Source organism: Salvelinus sp. IW2-2015, linkage group LG6.1, assembly GCF_002910315.2.
Source record: "Salvelinus sp. IW2-2015 linkage group LG6.1, ASM291031v2, whole genome shotgun sequence".
In the NCBI taxonomy this organism is placed as follows: Eukaryota; Metazoa; Chordata; class Actinopteri; order Salmoniformes; family Salmonidae; genus Salvelinus; species Salvelinus sp. IW2-2015.
Window position 1 is genome coordinate 21,262,853 of NC_036845.1, and position 19,514 is coordinate 21,282,366.

Genomic DNA, 19,514 nt, shown 5'->3' on the forward strand with positions numbered 1-19,514 from the left:
CACATACACACACACACACACAATAACATACGCACTATACACACACACATACACATGGATTTAGTACTGTAGATTTGTGGTAGTGGTGGAGTAGGGGTCTGAGGGCACACAGTGTGTTGTGAAATCTGTGAATGTATTGTAATGTTTATAAAATTATATAAACTGCCTTCATTTTGCTGAACCCCAGGAAGAGTAGCTGCAAGATCAATAATATAAAGAATAATGGAGAAAAAAAAACTTTAAATGAAATTATGGGCAGGAAGACAAATTCAACTACATTTAGTTGAATTTGTCACAAAACCATTTGATGTTGTAACGCACGTCGTCGGGAGAAGGAGAAGAGGACCAAGGTGCAGCGTGGTAAGTATTCATATTATTTAATAAAATACGCAACACTTGACTAAACAACAAACACGACAAACGAACAGTCCTGAAAGGTGAAACAAACACTAAACAGGAAACAACCACCCATAAACACAGGTGGGAACAGGCTACCTAAGTATGATTCTCAATCAGAGACAACGATAGACAGCTGCCTCTGATTGAGAACCATACCAGGCCAAACACAYAGAAATACAAAACAAGGACAACATAGAACACCAGCCATAGAATGCCCACCCAAACTCACGCCCTGACCAACCAAAATAGAGACATAAAAAGGATCTCTACGGTCAGGGCGTGACAGATGTTGCCAGTTATTTGAATGATTACTGTAAGGACCGACACTGGAGTACAGAAGCAGGTACGGGGAGTCAAACATTTAATCGGAACAGACATGGAACAAGACAGGAACAGCGTGAGCACACTGGTATACAAGGACATATGACAATCAATGCTGAAGCGGGGAACAGAGTGGGGGAACAGACAGATATAGGGGAGGTAATGACAGAGGGGATTGAGTCCAGGTGAGTCCAATAATCGCTGACGCGCATGACGGGGGAGGGCAGGTGTGCGTAATGATGGTGGCAGGAGTGCGAAATGCTGGGGAGCCTGGCGCCCTCGAGCGCCAGGGGGGGAAGAGCGGGAACAGGTGTGACAGATTACTTCATTGGCAAAATGGACAAACTTAAGCAGAAGATGCCAACAACAAACAGTGAGCCAACGTATTCATGCGTAGAAAAACTAATAATGAAAGAAAAGCATTGTAAGATTGAATTTTGTAAAGTTAGTGAGGGAGAGGTGGAAAAAKTATTGTTATCTATCAATAATTATAAACCTCCTGGCATTGACCACTTAGATGGAAAAGCAATGAGAATAGTCGCTGACTCTATAGCCACGCCTATATGTCATATTTTTAATCTGAGCCTAGAGGAAAATGTTTGTCCTCAGGCCTGGAGGGAAGCAAAAGTCATTCTGCTACCCAAGAACGGTAATGTGGCCTTTACTGGTTCTAACAGACAACCTACTGTGTCAGCTTGCTGCCAGCTCCTGGCAAATTTCTATGTAAACAAATTAACAATAGACTTCCAGCATGCGTATAGAGAAGGGGACTCAACATTTACTGCACTGACACAAATGACTGATGATTGATTGAAAGAGATTGATCTTAAGAAGATTGTGGGAGCTGTACTGTTAGATTTCAGTGCAGCCTCTGATATGATTGACCATAACCTGTTGTTGAAAAACCGTATGTGTTATGGCTTTTAAACCTTTGCCATATCGTGGATTCAGAACTATCTATCTAATAGAACAGAGAAGGTATTATTTATTGGAAGCTTCTCTAATGTTAAACATGCAAAGTGTGGTGTATCGCAGGGCAGCTACTCTTTTTTATTTTTTACCAATGTCCTGCCACTGGCTGATGATTCAACCCTATAGGCGTCAACAACCACAAATAGTGAAATAACTGCAACCCTAAACAAAGAGTTGTAGACAGTTTTAGAATGGGGGGCCAGTAATAAACTGGTCCTGAACATCTCTTAAATTAAGAGCATTGTATTCGGTACAAATCATTCCCTAAGTTCTAGACCTCAGCTGAATCTGGTAATGAATGGTGTGACTGTTGAGCAAGTTGAGCAGACTAAATTAATTGGTGTTACCGTAGACTGTAAACTGTCATGGTCAAAACATATTGATTCAATGGTCGTAAAGATGGGGAGAGGTCTGTCCGTGATAAAGAGATGCTCTGCTTTTTTGACACCAGACTCCACAAAGCAAGTCCTACAGGCTTTAGTTTAATCTTATCTTGATTATTGCCCAGTCATATGGTCAAGTGCTGCAAAGTAGGACCTAGTTAAGTTGCAGTTGGCACAGAACAGAGCGTCACGTTTTGCTCTTCATTGTAATCAGAGTGCTAACATCAATAATATGCATGCCAGTCTCTCTAGGCTAAGAGATGAGTAAGGACTGCATCGCTTCTTGYTTTTATAAGTAACATTCATATGTTGGAAATTCCAATTAGTTTGCATAGTCAGCTTATACACAGCACTGACACACACACTTACCCCACCAGACATGCCACCAGAGGTATTTTCACAGTCCCCAGGTCAAGAACAAATTCAAGGAAACGTACAGTATTATACAGAGCCATGATTGCACGGAACTCCATTTCATCTCATATAGCACAAGTGAACAGCAAACCTGGTTTAAAAAAAAMTCATAAATCAACACCTCACCGCACAACGCCTATCCCCCACGTGACCTACTCGTTGTGTATGTACTGACATGTATGTGTAAATGATAGATGCAATCACACACGCACACTACCTGTTAATATTTTTAAATGCATGTCAATTGTAAAGTATTTTTTCTGTAATGTCTTTTTCGTTTTTTGTCGGACCCCAGTAAGACTAGCCGTCGCCATCGGGGATCCTAATAAAATACACCAAATATTAATGTATAAACAGTGCAGCATACCTTGCAGCAATGGATTTTTTTGTGTAATATAGGTTACTTTTAATCATGTTGGTTCCACATTTCCACATTTCAGTGCTGAGACAGGTTATAATACAGATATTACAAAGATTAGTGTGCATGCATTATATTTCCATATAGTGTAGATGTTAAGACTGATACAACAGAACAAAAGTGGTTGGCTCTCAGACGATATTGAACTCGCAGACAGACGCCTTCTCAGCACGACAGCTCTCATCAAACCACTTTCCATTGGCAGTGGTGGAAAGGATGGCACAGTTGTGGGTACGTCCACCGTCTGGTTGGTTGGTAATGTCAGTCTCCCAGTTCTTAAAGCGCAGATTGGTGCCCGCCTGGTCGAGCCATTCCCCCTCGGTCACCATGTCATTGATGCCCAGCCAAATGTGTTCCTCAGGGCCGATGCTCCGGCGGACGTAGTCAGCGAGCTGATCGTTGTCATCCCCTGTCAAAGGGGTGCTGATTGTGCCCCCTTTAGCAATGCAGTCATCGTAGGCTGTGTGGTAGATCTTCTTAGCGGCGTCGGCCAGGAAACACTTGCCAATAATCTTGATGCCTTTCAGGCAAACTGGAAGAAAATGTATATCAAAGTTGGATTATTTTTACAGCCCAATATCCACAACATCGTCACAGAAAATATTGGATTAAAATACAAGATAATGGCAGAGACTGTGGCTCTCAGATCCGTTCATATGTATTGTACTGCCATACAATGCCTTCAGAAAGTATTCACACCCCTTGACTTTTTCTACATTTTGTTGTGTTACAGCCTGAATTTACATAATAGGGGKTTTTAATTTTCTCGCCCCAAACAAAAGAGCGAGGTGTAAACCTCTAAATAATACACGGGACAAGACTCGTAAAACAAGTGCACAATAACACATAGCATGGAAGCCGATACAACAGCACAGGTGCTCACAAAACCAACGGACATGGTAACAATAACCGACAAGGACAATGGGGAACAGAGGGCACATATATACACATACTAATCAGGGGGAATGGGAACCAGGTGTGCGTAATGAGACAAGACAGTCCGGGGTTGGTGGTAATGAATCCAGTTCAGTGGTGCTTTAAAATGCCGGTGACGTAGACCTCCGGAGCTGGTGAACGGAATGAGCAGCAGTACCGGGGGGATCYGTGACACAAATATTGTACAATCCAGGTGTGCAAAGCTCTTAGAGACTTACCCAGAAAGACTCACAGCTGTAATCGCTGCCAAAGGTGATTCTAACATGTTTTACTCAGGGGTATGAATACTGATGTAAATTAGATATGTCTGTATTTCCTTTTCAATAAATGTGATAAAATCTCTAAAAACAACACATTGTCATTTTGTCATTATGGGGTATTGTAGAAAGATGGATGAGAACAAACAAACAAATTCAGGCTGTAACACAACAAAACGTGGAACAAGTCAAGGGGTATGAATACTTTCTGAAGGCACTGTACATATCAATACATGCATGCTTTATGGGCATACTTTATAATCTAGACCAACTGTTTGAACATAACATATCCTTCTGTTAGTACKTTAAATATTCATGTTAAGGCAACACCCCAAATTGAATGCAGACTAAACAACGTCCCTTGACCAATGCAATACATTCCCTGTTGCGGGGCACAGGAGCTCCCTGTCATGTGAAGTGGTCTCTAAGATCGCTTTAGGGCACCACAATAGAATAGGACAACCAGATCACTTGTGACTTGCATTTTCACTATGCTTCACTGAGACTAGAGTACATTTTCAATATCAACAGTAACATATCCCTTACCTGATTGCAAGGCTTGCTGCTCTTTCAATAGATTCAACTCCACCACTATGTTATCAATCTGTTTCTTCAGCTCCTCAATGGCAGCATTATTTTCAGCATCTATGTTGAAGAAATTGGAGAAGAATCAACAAAGTTTTACAACTAAAACTGTACCAAGGAGGATGGTTCACGGTTGAGCAGTATTGTGCTCAACCTCTTATGTACCCAARGTAAATGATAAACTAACATTGACTCAAACATATTGAGCATTTATTTTTTTTAATTAAAAAAAATCTTTCCACATAGAGATAAAATATGTGTCCTACCTTTCTTTCCGCCCTTTTTCTTAGATGAGGTCTGTTGGAATGTGGATTGCCCGAGGAGGAGAAGGCAAAACAACAAATGCACACCACTGACATGCATGATGTATATCTTAGTAGCCTATAGTTCCACTGATATGATGTGTAAATGACTGTTTATATTTCCACTACTAGCCAGGAAAAATATGTTTCGAGAATTGCCACTGTGGGAGTCGACAGAGGAAATCTCAACTTGGAGAGAACAAATGTTTTACAGATGTCAAACTGGCGTTTGTTCTTTTATTCCCTTTTTTATTTTTATAAGGGGTGGCGCAGGATGTTCATTAATGACTTTTTAACCCTGTTGAGGCGGGGGTGACATTAGTTCTCTGTGTTAACATAGGTTACCCATATGTTTCCTTTTTGGTTCCCATAATAAAACATTTAAGGGCCATTTTCTATTTTATCATTGGCCTATGTATTTCCCCTGCACCTTGTATTCTAAATTGAACAACAAGTTGTCGGGCTATTAGAATTAAATGATCAAAGCAGCATTAGTATAATCTTGTATAAACATTAGGCCTATAACTGTTAGCCTATGCATTTATTACCGTAAMAAAATGTGACAAAGTCGTATTAGTAAACTCGGGCACTCTTTATACACATCTGTTATAATTGTAGTAGAATACTGGCTGAGGTCCAGGGAGTATGTTTCCTTTGTTCCAGGGGCTCCAATGGTCTATGTGTTGGGTGGATTGGGAGCTMCATAGACCCTGCATCTGGTTGTTCTCAGCTAGCTGGACAAGGTTTTGCTGACACGTGTGTGTTTGGATTGTGTGTTTGTTTTTGTATTTCACATGCACAGACCACAGATTCCCATTGTCTCAAACTTGTGGCCACGCCAAAATGCAAATATATCTCACACACTTCATTGCTGTGGGGAGTATAAGAAGAGTTTATTTCCAAAACGCTATCAACACATTTTTCACATTTGTGTTTTTTCATCAGAAATGATTACTTATGGTACCTTTGTGTGTGTGTAAAATATTACTGTTCTCAGATGTTTTATAAATATATTTTAGATGTGTTAAAAAAAGTTTTATTTGCAAAACGCTATACAGTGCCTGCAGTATTTACACGCCTTGACTTTTTCCAAATGTTGTTGTGTTACAGCCTGCACACAATACCTCATAATGCCAAAGTGGTATTATGTTTTAGAAATTTTTACAAATGATAAAAAATGAAAAGCTGAAATGTCTTGAATCAATAAGTATTCAACCCCTTTGTTATGGCAAGCAAAAATAAGTTCAGGAGTATAAATTGGCTTAACAAGTCACATAATAAGTTGCATGGACTCACTCTATGTGCAATAATAGTGTTTAACATTCTTTTTTAAATGACTACCTCATCTCTGTACTCCACACAAACAATGATCTGTAAGGGCCCTCAGTTGAGCAGTGACTTTGAAACACAGATTCAACAACAAAGACCAGGAAGGATTTTCTGATGCCTTGCAAAGAAGGGCACCCACTGGTAGATGGGTAAAAAAAAGCAGACATTGAAAATCCCTTTGAGCATGGTGAAGTTCTTATTACACTTTGGATAGTGTATCAACACACAGTCACTACAAAGTTACAGGCTTCCTTCCTAACTCAGTTGCCGGAGAGGAAGGAAATTGCTCTGGGATTTCACCATGAGGCCAATGGTGACTTTAAAACAGTTACAGAGTTAAATGGCTGTGATAGGAGAAAAAAGAGAATGGATCAACAACATTGTAGTTACTACACAATACTAACCTAAATGACATAGTAAAAATAATGAAGCCTGTACAGAATAAAAATATTCCAAAACATGCATCCTRTTTGCAACTGTTTGGAATAAGTCAAGGGGTATGAACACTTTCTGAAGGCGCTGTATATCCATTGTTTTGGTGGAATGGAATATTTRTATACTGTATATTTGACTGTGATATGTGGTTATCTCACCAAGCTGTCTTAATATGAATGCACTTAGTCGCTCAGGATAAGCGCATCTGCTAAATGTTTCATATATAGATCTCATATTACTGTATTTAATTATTTATTTTATATATATATACTGTATACAGTGGGGAGAACAAGTAWTTGATACACTGCCGATTTTGCAGCTTTTCCTACTTACAAAGCATGTAGAGGTCTGTAATTTTTTTTATCATAGGTACACTTCAACTGTGAGAGACGGAATCTAAAACAAAAATCCAGAAAATCACATTGTATGATTTTTAAGTAATTAAATAGCATTTTATTGAATGACATAAGTGTTTGATACATCAGAAAAGCAGAACTTAATATTTGGTACAGAAACCTTTGTTTGCAATTACAGAGATCATACGTTTCCTGTAGTTCTTAGTTCTTCCTGTAGCATCCCCAAAGAATGATGTTTCCACCTCCATGCTTCACGGTTGGGATGGTGTTCTTGGGATTGTACTCATCCTTCTTCTTCCTCTACATGAGCTTTCAATGTTTTAAAATAAATTATACRTTTAATTTATTTATTGTCCTATCACGGGGAACCACATTTTAAAATGAATTATACATCTAATTTATTTATTTATGATCCTATATTGATGGAGCGGTCCACATTTAATCTCTTCAGGGCTACGCAATCCGGGGGTCGGGGGTGATCTGCCGGGCATTGGGATGACAACCCAACTCGGATGAGGAGGGCTTTTAGCGGGTGGAATAGTGGGGACCAATTGGAGGTTTACTTAGTAGCAATGCAAATATCATAGTACAGCTTTATAGACACTCAATCACCATGTTACTTTTTAATGGTACGTTTACAAACATATATTTTGATAAATAGAATTGAAAGTTGTGTCTCATTATGGTAAGTGGTGAAATAAGTATAGCCAGTTATAATTGTAATGGCTTAGCAGATAATAAGAAAATACTATCAGTATTTACCTGGCTAAAAGAGAAGGAATATAATATCTATAAAACAAATGCAATTTAGATCAAAAGAGTCCATATTCACAAAGGAAATTGAAGGACTAACAGTACAGTTAGATAGCAATAAAAACTGTACCATAGATGCACAGAATAAGTTAGAAGAAAAACAAAAAGAAACAAAGGAAGTTATTCAAGAAAGATCCAGTGTAATATATTATAAAAATAAAGCGAACTGGATGGAATATGGGGRAAAATGCACCAAATTCTTTTTAAATCTTCAATATAGAAATGCTACCAATTTTTTTATTGAAACTTGTTACAAATGATGGAGTCACGCATTATTCACCGAATTATATTTTGAAAGAGGAAATAAAGTACTTTAAGAATATGTTTTCGTTTCAGTCTCCTCCATCTCCACTAACCGAAGCTAATTGTATGGATTTTGTTCCCTAATAATAATGTAAAATTAATAACTGTACATAAATACTAATTTGAAGGCCAAATTACAGAGGATGAACTTATTGATGCAATTAAAGCCTTTAAGTCTGGGAAAACTACAGGGCTGGATGGCATACCAGTGGAAGTATATCAAACTTTTTTTTTATATACTCAGAGGACCATTATTAGCATGTTTTAACCACTCCTATATAAATGGTAGATTATCAGACACGCAACAAGAAGTGATATCATTATTACTGAAACAGGACCCAAGTGGTAAATATAAAGATCCAGTCCACAAAAAAATCGGAGGACTCTTACACTTCAGTTTTGTGATGCAAAAATCCTAGCTAAATGCTTGGCACATAGAATTAAAAAAGTATTGTCAGATATTATTCAGCCTAATCAGAGAGGTTTTTTACATGGACAATACAACGGAGATGATATAAGACAAGTACTGGAAACAATAGAATTGTATCAAGAAGCAGTGCGGCTCTCGACCTTCACCTCTCCCGAGTCCGTACAGGAGTTGCAGCGATGAGACAAGACTGTAACTACTACCAATTGGATACCATGAAATTGGGGAGAAAAAAGGGGGTAATATAAAAAWWAWWWWWWTTGTTGTTATTTATTACATTTGACTATGTAAAACCTAGCAGTACTACTTATTTCTCTGAGTGAGGTGGATATATAGCATTTTGCAAAAAAAACATGACTATTTGTCTCTCTGAAATGAAATCCTCAAATGATCAATTTTAAACAAATACATGTATGTCATTGAACCACACCATGCCAYGATTAGATAGTGAAAAACACACCAATCTCTTTWAATTTCTTTAAACAATAAAAGTTAATTTACTGACATATATATGGTAAATCATATCATTTTGGTATGAACCTCTTCATATGTTTTTTGCAGATGAGGCCTCTATTAAACATGAGATATTCTGTCATGACATGTCTCCATTCATATGCTCCATTTAGCAATAGTGAATGAGTTTATCTCAGTTTACCATGATGAAAATTTGATCATCTTAGATATCAATATCAGTTTCCTATCTTGAAATGTAACTCCATTTGGATATAATTTGAAGCAGTGACATTATCTCTAGACATGATCTTTGTGTTTCATTCTCATTCCAAACAATAGTGATATTCTTGTGGTATCTTTAAGTTCTTCATGGGGTGCCATGTGTTGGTTTGATTGTCACATGGCCTAATTTGGCATATATCATCCCACTCATCATGCAATCATGTTCCCACCGGTAGCTACCTACTAGCTTGGCCTAGCTGCCAAAATATCCTTTCATTTATTTATTTCATCTGGATCCTCTCAGCTAGCTGGACATGGTTCGGCTGACACATGGCCAGCTGATAATGAAACAACAGTGTGTTTTGGAGTGTGTTTTTGTATTTCACATGTATTAAATGGACGTGTGAGTTACTCTTATCCTGAAGTATCAAGAAGCCTACTGCTGAGGTGAAAGAAACTGGTACCAAAGGGGCCATCTCTCTCACATTTGCACAAACCATTTGTTGTTCCTCTTTCCAATGTTTTTCTCCTAGTTGGAGTTTGAAAAATGTGTTAACTGTCAATATTTCGTGTTCAATATAACACTAGCTTTATGATTTCCCATGTTCCAATGAGGATTAGACTACAGTGGCATTGAAAGAGCATGGTTACCTGTTACAATATTAAAAGCATTGGCCGGGGGTATTGGCTAAAAGCAAGGTTGAGTTTGCATAACTAAATAAGTTTTCTATGTTGTTCCATATCATTGTCATTGACGAGTAGCTGGAGTAGGCTGTATGAGCAAGGAGAAAAAAAGGGAGTTGACTCAGTAATGAAACAAAACCAGATTAAATTGGGTTTATCATTGACTTTATACATTTATTTGAAATAAAATATTTACAAAATAAATTAAGAGTTTAGCAGATAAGTAGCTTAGTATAATAACATTTGGTTAAAAATAAGTAAWTGTACAAAAAATTCTGGCAAATACAAAGGCATCTTAATTTCTTGTGTATAGAAATATAATAATGCCCAGCCTTCACAGACTGGCCAGGTCTGGGCTGCATGGTGCCTCTGATTCAGGGCTTCAGTGAGTCATTATTTACTCAAATGCATAGCTAGTAGTCACATCAGTGTTCTGTAATTAATTACAGTTCTGTTCACATTACCTTTGCAATTCCTTCTAAGTATGACAACAATGGTACTACTACAGTATTTAGCTATGACAAAAAAAAATATATGCAGTGCTTTTAGGGAGGCCAAATGGTGGACTGAGTTGTGTAGAATTTTTTTTGTATTTAGTTCAAGGTTTATTTTATTAATGAAATGTGTTTAAGCACTTTTAAAGTAATCTAAAATGTTTCATATCCCTGATATTACAAGTGCTGGGGAGTGTAGCTCAGTCGTTTCTGAGACCTTYAGATTAGGTTAATCCAATTAAGACACAAACCTTTGGATATGAGTAGCTTCGATCTTACTTCAGGGCCAAAAATGTAAGGCTCCCTATCGTCCAAAAGGATGTTGAAATCAGCCACATACAGTAGATGCTACACTAGAATATATGAGTATCTTTCTTATGACTTTGAGTACTGAATTTGACACTGTAATTAGAGTAAAAAAAAWAAAAWATTATACTTGAAGTAGTCAAATACACAAGGTTTGTGAAATCACCATGCTCAACACGGAGAAAACAAAACTGAATGAGCTATAAAACATCTATGGGTGTTACACAAAAAGGAGCAACTGGTAAAATACCATGCATCATTACGAATAAATGAAGTGTGCTTATGTTTTTATTTTTTATACACTGAGCAAGTCCTCTTCATTTTGCTTGTTGACATTGAAACCAGATCCCTCACCTCGTTTCCAAAATGTCAGTTATTGTCCTTCCAGTCTATGTTGGACAAATCACTGTGGGAAAAACACATATTAATGAGTATGGCTGAGACTAGGTGTGAATGCCAGTTAGGCTACTACGGGAAAATACAAAGTAAAACATAGAACAGGCTTGGGTGGAGAAAAAGGAATGAAATAGTAAAACAGGAGAAATAAATAACCAAGTACCTGTATCTAGGTTTGATCAGGAAAACAGTCTCAAGGAATCCAAACACACTTGAAACAGATACGGCAACAATACACAATATGCCAATACAGCCATTTAGTATTCAGTGAGCCCAGAAAGAAAAATTGGTTCCGATGGTTGTAAAAGTAGTGATTCCCAGGGAGCGTTTGGTCCCATTTGGGATCACTTGAGGATGTGAAGGGTTACGCAAAGCAAGGTCATGGGTCAGGGATAACTTTGTGACACCAACAGGAGCAGCAATGGGGWCTACCATACCCTAAACAGCAGTAGTGTGACAGTGAGGGGTGGGGCAGGGCAGTGACAGGACACAACGGCAGGGTACAGTTACATTACACTAAAGCTCAGTGGCCACTAGGGGTGCTCTCACGCAATGAGTGAACTACACCACACAGTACAGTGTCTGAATGTGTGCCACAAACCTCTCTGTCCATGGCTCTCACACCAGAGCTAGCAAGTACAATGCAGCGAGACATTGAACAGAAAATTAAGAATGAAGAGAATTTGTTTTAAAGAAATKAATGAAGGAAAAAGGAGATCACTCAACTGTAAATTGCCCTGTACAATACACACAAAAGAAAAGGCACAACAACTTAAACAGTAGAAAAGCCTAGCTTAAAATAGCCTAATGTGAAAATCATGAGTTATCAATAAACGTTATGTTCTTGAATTCCACAAAAATGCAGAGACAACCATATGCCAACCACACATAACTCACTGTAATATAGCCTACTAATGTTAAAATGTACATAGAGAGAGGCTGAGTGTATTCACCTTTGAGAATGTAGTCTGTCAGAAGGCTGGGCACCTTGTCACTGTCGTCTCTCATAGCTTGCAGGACTGCAACAGAAACACAAACCAATCAGAAAAAGGTATTTATTCCAGGAATGTATTTGACCAGGGTATGTCAAACATCTATAACACTAGATAAACAACTGTACCCTGTACTTCAAGTAGCACAAATGTTTTCATTTATTTAAGATTCATGTGATGGGTGGGGGATAAATGCTCTGCACCTTACAGGTGCTACTTACTAAGGTGCCACTTACTTTGGGTAAGGATCTGAAGATCTTCCACCGATGGAGGACCTCCTTTCTTCTCATATGGGATGACTGTGGTCAGATACTAAGAGAGACCATGGGGTAGAAACAATAGAGAAAAAGAGAGAGAATAAGTACAGTGCCTAGTGAAAGTGTAAACACCCCTTGTTAAAATTCAATTACACATTATATTGTTTTCCTACTGATCTAYACAACCTATCCCACATTTTCAAAGTGAAAGAAGATTTACAGAACATTTTCCAAATKAATACAAATAAAAATACAAGTCTTGATTGCATATGTCTTCACACCCCAGAGTTAATACTTGGTGGAACCACCATCGGCAGGCATTACAGCTGTGAATAATTTTGAATGAGATCCTACCAACTTTACACAAATGTTAATCTCACAGCTGTAATGGCTGCCAAAAGTTATTCCACCAAGTATTAACTATGGTGTGTGAAGACATACGCAATCAAGGCATCTTTGTTTTTTATTCTATTTAATTAAGAACATTTTCTATAATTTTCCTTTACATTGAAATTGTGTAGTAGGTTGTGTAGATTGGTCGGAGAAAAAAAATCTAATTTAATCCCTTTTTACATGTAATTTTAAGGCAGAAAAAACTGTGAAAACTGTGCAAGGGGTATGAAGACTTTTCACGAGGCACTATACATGCTAAATACAATTGTTCAATTGCTGCTCCAATGTAGAAAGGCAATTAGTGATGTTTGTTAAGACTCCTTCTTAAATACAGCAGAGGTGAGACAGCGAGTAATTCATGCTCAGTTTATGGAAATGTGACGCTGTGGGTGAATCAGCATTTTTAGGTGGGACTTGCGAAGCAAAAGTCCAGACTTTAAATCTTCGTCATACTTCTGACATTTTATTATTATTATTTAGCACGTACTGGTCAGAACCAGTGTGCTTACATACAACTTCAAAAAAAAAATATATAATACTTTTWAAATACTTTAAGTTGTACTCCCCCCTCCTCCCTCTCTGCTGATGACTTCGTCAACCATTTTGAAAAGAAGGTCGACGACATCCGATCCTCGTTTGCTAAGTCAAACGACACCGCTGGTTCTGCTCACACTGCCCTACCTGCTTGCTTTGACTCTTTCTCCCCTCTCTCTCCAGATGAAATCTCGCGTCTTGTACGGCCGGCCGCCCAACACCTGCCCGCTTGACCCTATCCCCTCCTCTCTTCTCCAGACCATCCGGAGACCTTCTCCCTTACCTCACCTCGCTCATCAACTCATCCTTGACCGCTGGCTACGTCCCTTCCGTCTTCAAGAGAGCGAGAGTTGCACCCCTTCTGAAAAAACCTACACTCGATCCTCCGATGTCACAAACTACAGACCAGTATCCCTTCTTTCTTTTCTCTCCAAAACTCTTGAACGTGCCGTCTTGGCCAGCCTCCTGCTATCTCTCTCAGAATGACCTTCTTGATCCCAATCAGTCAGGTTTCAAGACTAGTCATTCAACTGAGACTGCTCTTCTCTGTGTCACGGAGGCGCTCCGCCTGCTAAAGCTAACTCTCTCTCCTCGCTCTCATCCTATGACCTATCGGCTGCCTTTGATACTGTGAACCATCAGCCTCCTCTCCACCCTCTCCGAGCTGGGCATCTCCGGCGCGGCCCACGCTTGGATTGCGTCCTACCTGACAGGTCGCTCCTACCAGGTGGCGTGGCGAGAATCTGTCTCCGCACCACGTGCTCTCACCACTGGTGTCCCCCAGGGCTCTGTTCTAGGCCCTCTCCTATTCTCGCTATACACCAAGTCACTTGGCTCTGTCATATCCTCACATGGTCTCTCCTATCATTGCTATGCAGACGACACACAATTAATCTTCTCCTTTCCCCCCTCTGATAACCAGGTGGTGAATCGCATCTCTGCATGTCTGCAGACATATCAGTGTGATGACGGATCACCACCTCAAGCTGAACCTCGGCAAGACGGAGCTGCTCTTCCTCCCGGGGAAGGACTGCCCGTTCCATGATCTCGCCATCACGGTTGACAACTCCATGTGTCCTCCTCCAGAGGCTAAGAACCTTGGCGTGATCCTGGACAACACCCTGTCGTTCTCAACTAACATCAAGGCGGTGACCCGTTCCTGTAGGTTCATGCCTTACAACATTCGCAGAGTACGACCCTGCCTCACGCAGGAAGCGGCGCAGGTCCTAATCCAGGCACTTGTCATCTCCCGTCTGGATTACTGCAACTCGCTGTTGGCTGGGCTCCCTGCCTGTGCCATTAAACCCCTACAACTCATCCAGAACGCCGCAGCCCGTCTTGGTGTTCAACTTTCCCAAGTTCTCTCACGTCACCCCGCTCCTCCGCTCTCTCCACTGGCTTCCAGTTGAAGCTCGCATCCGTTACAAGACCATGGTGCTTGCCTACGGAGCTGTGAGGGAACGGCACCTCCGTACCTTCAGGCTCTGATCAGGCCCTACACCCAAACAAGGCACTGCGTTCATCCACCTCTGGCCTGCTCGCCTCCCTACCTCTGAGGAAGTACAGTTCCCGCTCAGCCCAGCAAAACTGTTCGCTGCTCTGGCACCCCAATGGTGGAACAAACTCCCTCACGACGCCAGGTCAGCGGAGTCAATCACCACCTTCCGGAGACACCTGAAACCCCACCTCTTTAAGGAATACCTAGGATAGGATAAAGTAATCCTTCTAACCCCCCCCCCTTAAAAGAGTTAGATGCACTATTGTAAAGTGGTTGTTCCACTGGATATCATAAGGAATGCACAATTTGTAAGTCGCTCTGGATAAGAGCGTCTGCTAAATGACTTAAATGTAATGTAAATGTACATTTTTTTGTCCTTCTTTTTGTCCTCCATCCACTTTCATGGCAATTTCCTCAACATTCTAAAGGCCCCATTGTGACATCATCAATTCCAACATTCAATTCACTGTAAATGAAACAATGCAACCTTTTACACAAATCATCTAATTTAACCACTTAGTCAACAACTATTACAAAATGTTAGAGCATATGAAATCTTCATCTACTTCTCTGCTTTTCAAATCTGAATGCAAAACAAAAATATCTTATTCTGATACAAAGTTACAGCTGTGTTAGTAACAACATCAACAACATTTTCTGAAACTTTGTATAAACAACTGAAATGTGTACCACTTTAGGCAAAAAGTTATGGGTATGACACTTCGTCTACTTCTCTGCTATTCAAATCTGGCAACGGATTAAGAATAGTTTCTACCAATCAATCGATAGAGCTGTTTTAGTAACCCATCAACTGCTCTCTTTATAGATAGTGTTAGTCATGTCAGACGCTAGCAGGTTCATTACTTACCAACAACAGCTGCATATTCCATTAAAACTGAAACACGTTTTGAAGTTCACTTTCCTTGCTTTGTCTAACAACACTATCATGAATCTAGCAAATAACTTTTGTGGGTCAGAGTGCGGTATTTATTTAGTGTCAAAGCACAAATGTTTGTTAGCATGTTTTCACACTGGCTTTAGCCATGGAGGGAGCAGGCCTGCCAAGGCAACTGTTGCCTAGAAACTTTTGCCTTGGAAAACAACTGCCACTGTTCACCCTCTTCATATTTCACCCAATCACTTCTCATCATTTTTTTTCTCCACTTCTCATCAATGTTGTCATGTTCGCAGTTTCCTGGACAAATTGGGCTACTTGGAAAACAATGTCGCGGGTGAAAATGTACTGGTCGGGGGTTTTTGGGCTATTTCTAAATTGCACCGCAGCCGCCATGGCATTTTTCTTAAAACATATATATTTCACTGTGACCTGCTCCTGACTGTAGGCATTGAGTCATGCAGTTGCTGAGTGATTGAGAGATCAGGAGTGGTGTGTGTGTTGAGAGAGCACTACAGTTATTGGCTGAGTCAGGTGAGCGAGAGGAACGAGAGCAGCACGCGCGTACGTTGTGACAACTTTTTACCACTTGTAGGTAGGCTATTTAGATTGTCATTATGGAGCCACCTTTTTCCATAAAATATGTTCATACTCTAGAACTGATGCACATCAAGAAATAATGGAGACAAAGCACTGGAAAATGACTTTGGGCGCACTAGAACGCATTACATAAATCCGCTTGGTTTAAACTGCATCCTAAAGTTGAYTGCTTAGGTATCAAGCAAAGTGCTTTATGCATGCTCAGTTCATGGGTCTCAGGGGCTGCCCGAGTGGTCATTTTAAATGGTAGTTATGGAACTTCCTCGTCTGGTTCTTTTTATGGGGAAAAGTCTTCAATGAAACTGACATTATACATTTGCCTCTGTTGGCCATCAAGTAAACCTAGTAATATATATGCCATTGTAGGCTACCATTTTATACAATAAATATGTTGAAATGACGATATCACTGGAGTCATTGCAAATCAATTTGGTTCGCACTAGCTCTGGTCTGCACTATAAATTATAAACACTTAAATTAGCATAAATTAGCATATAATACCCACCAACAATAATTGTAACTCTTGAACCGTTCAAGCTAGAGACACCAAACCAGCTTTCACAAGTTCAGGCTATCCTAACCTCCCAACTAACCAATCAAACAATATTTTCATCTACCTACCTTTTGAACTATAACCAGTCACCACCATTACTACTGCAGACACTACCGCCAACTTTCACATGTTCAGGCTTTCCTAACTTAAAATTCTTTAAAACTTTTATAAACTATAACTACAGTATATACAATTGCAAAACATTGCAACCTGTAGGTAGAAAATATCCTGATAAAAATAAATATAATCTAAATCACATTGGCTATGCATGACCTGTCTGCAAGGAACTTGCATTGTGTCAGCTATTATATTAACTTGGTCTGGCCTGAAGCTCCTGCTAGCAAACTTGCAACATTGTATAAAATATTCTGGGTCCTCAGAGTTTCCAGCTCCAGTGAACTCTAGACAGACAGACACAGCTGCAGGCTATTTTGCACAAGGGATAAGAAGTAATCAGGTAGACCTATTTTATGACGTTTCCACCGGATCAGAGCATGACATTTCTTCCACTTTCATGCTGAGCGGTAATCGAAAGGGAGCGAGCTGGAAAGATGTTTCAAATAGGCTGTGTTGAGGAACAACTGTCATTTTCAATGGATGTAAAAACAGACTTTGTCTACTCGCTGCTTGATGTGAAGACAAAATGACTATCAGAAATTCCACGGTGATGGTGAGTTAAGACAATCATAAATAGTATTAGATCCTCAAATGGGCACAATGATAGACCTACATTTGCTCACAGACCAAGTATACTAGTCCTACTTCTATATGCGTAATCAGTTGTGTGTCCCTTACTCAAGATTGACAGGAGTGCTCCAAACAAAAGACAATTAATAAATTGACAACTCATAAATGGAATGAAATAAACCATAACTTTTTTTCTCACCGCCTAAGTTGTGCGCTCTGCAAACAACGTGTCCACTCCTACAATGACAATGGTAAAACTGTAATAATAATAATATATTGAGTACATTAACAGAAATTACCAAGTCCAAACAAACATTGTAGATTAGAAACTATGGGAGTTAACAGTAAATGTACTACTAGTGATACTGGTTGGCCATCCCCACGGCCTCTGCAATAGATTAGTCTACTCAGACAGGCGTGAATCAGACAGGTTTCTTGTGTGCCATAATTTGTTTATATACTCTACATGGCCAAAAGTATGCGGACACCCCTTCAAATTAGTGGATTTAGCTATTTCAGCCACACCCGTTGCTGACAGGTGTATAAATTCGAGCACACCGCCATGCAATCTCCATAGACAAACATTGGCAGTAGAATGAAGAGCTCAGTGACTTTCAACATGGCAACGTTATAGGATGCCACCTTTCCAACAAGTCAGTTCGTCAAATTTCTGCCCTGCTAGAGCTGCCCCGGTCAACTGTAAGTGCTGTTATTGTGAAGTGGAAACGTCTAGGAGCAACAATGGCTCAGCCGCAAACAACGGCTCAACCGAGTGCTGAAGTGCGTAGCGCGTAAAAATCCTCTGTCTTCGGTTGCAAAACACTCACTGCCGAATGGAAGCAAGTCCCTGCAGCAATGTTCCAACATCTAGTGGAAAATAGGGCTAGGCTATATATCGAATTAATGTTTTTACGCGACATTCCAAATGCCTGTATCGCAGAATGTCCGCTTGTTCTCATGTTGTCTTTTTGGTCTCGTCTCGTCTCGTTCGCTCCCTTCTATGCTGTGCACCTTCCCATTTACACCAGAGATCTGTATATAATGACAAGATGCTCATGTCTCCGCCCTAACAACAGGAGTCGTTTTTTTGAAAGGAGGGAGTGCAGGCGACAAGCTTAGGTTCAAAATAAGCGCATAGAAACACATTGGCCTTATTTTGTCAAATAAAGATAGTTATACCAGCTGTTTAGTCTGTGTTTTATAAATGTGCAATAAGAATAAAACAATTATATAAGGAATTGGCAACTCGTTCTCATTCTGAGAAAGAAGGTAGGCCACTTTATTTCAACATMTGTTCAAATAGTTGGAGACGGACAGAAGGTTGTGTTCGTAACAATTCAACTGTTTTGCCTTGACAGCTGAATTCAGAGCTTGTGAAATTATACCTAGATCCAATTTGGCTAAACTTGAAATATAAATATTAGCTGGCTACTTACTAGCACGTGGGCTTGTGCTTGAGAGATTGTTTATGAGACCGGTGTTAATTTTCTATAATGCCTGATACATTATTAGTTGATGTGCATTATGCATGGATCTGGTTAATTTGAAACAAAAATAGCATTTTTATAGACAGACCTGAAAGCCAGATCAGTGATTATTACAAAAAAGAAGGTACAACTATTTTGATAAAATAATTAAATTATTAGTGGGTCTTATGGTTGTTTTAAGGCATATATTCAGCCTAGGTATAATTTCACTAGTTCTGTATTCATTAGATTATTGCTGACTGTTTAAAATACGGTGTATTTTACCTTTAAATTGTACAACAAAGCTTATTTAGAGAAAACATTTTTTTAAATGTAGATATATATATATATTGTGAATCTCCCATAAGTTTGAGAAAATCAAGATATGAGTTTTAGGCCATATCGCCCAGCCCTAGTAGAAAGCCTTCCCAGAA

General features: G+C 39.5%; 1 protein-coding gene and 1 long non-coding RNA gene across 2 annotated transcripts; both read right to left on the reverse strand.

Annotated features, from left to right (window-relative positions):
* Window positions 1-2,868: 2,868 nt before the first annotated feature.
* clec3ba (C-type lectin domain family 3, member Ba) lies at window positions 2,869-5,201 on the reverse strand. Its single transcript, XM_023988568.1, has 3 exons — window positions 4,952-5,201; window positions 4,647-4,745; window positions 2,869-3,439 (listed from the first exon to the last, which is right to left on the reverse strand). The coding sequence occupies exons 1-3, from the start codon at window positions 5,046-5,048 to the stop codon at window positions 3,039-3,041; spliced, it is 597 nt and encodes a 198-aa protein (XP_023844336.1). The 5' UTR covers window positions 5,049-5,201; the 3' UTR covers window positions 2,869-3,038.
* A 5,467-nt stretch (window positions 5,202-10,668) lies between these two features.
* LOC111965306 (uncharacterized) lies at window positions 10,669-12,518 on the reverse strand. The gene is made up of 3 exons (XR_002877499.2): window positions 12,434-12,518; window positions 12,159-12,224; window positions 10,669-11,215 (listed from the first exon to the last, which is right to left on the reverse strand). It is a non-coding gene; the product is annotated as an uncharacterized lncRNA (long non-coding RNA).
* Window positions 12,519-19,514: the final 6,996 nt, after the last annotated feature.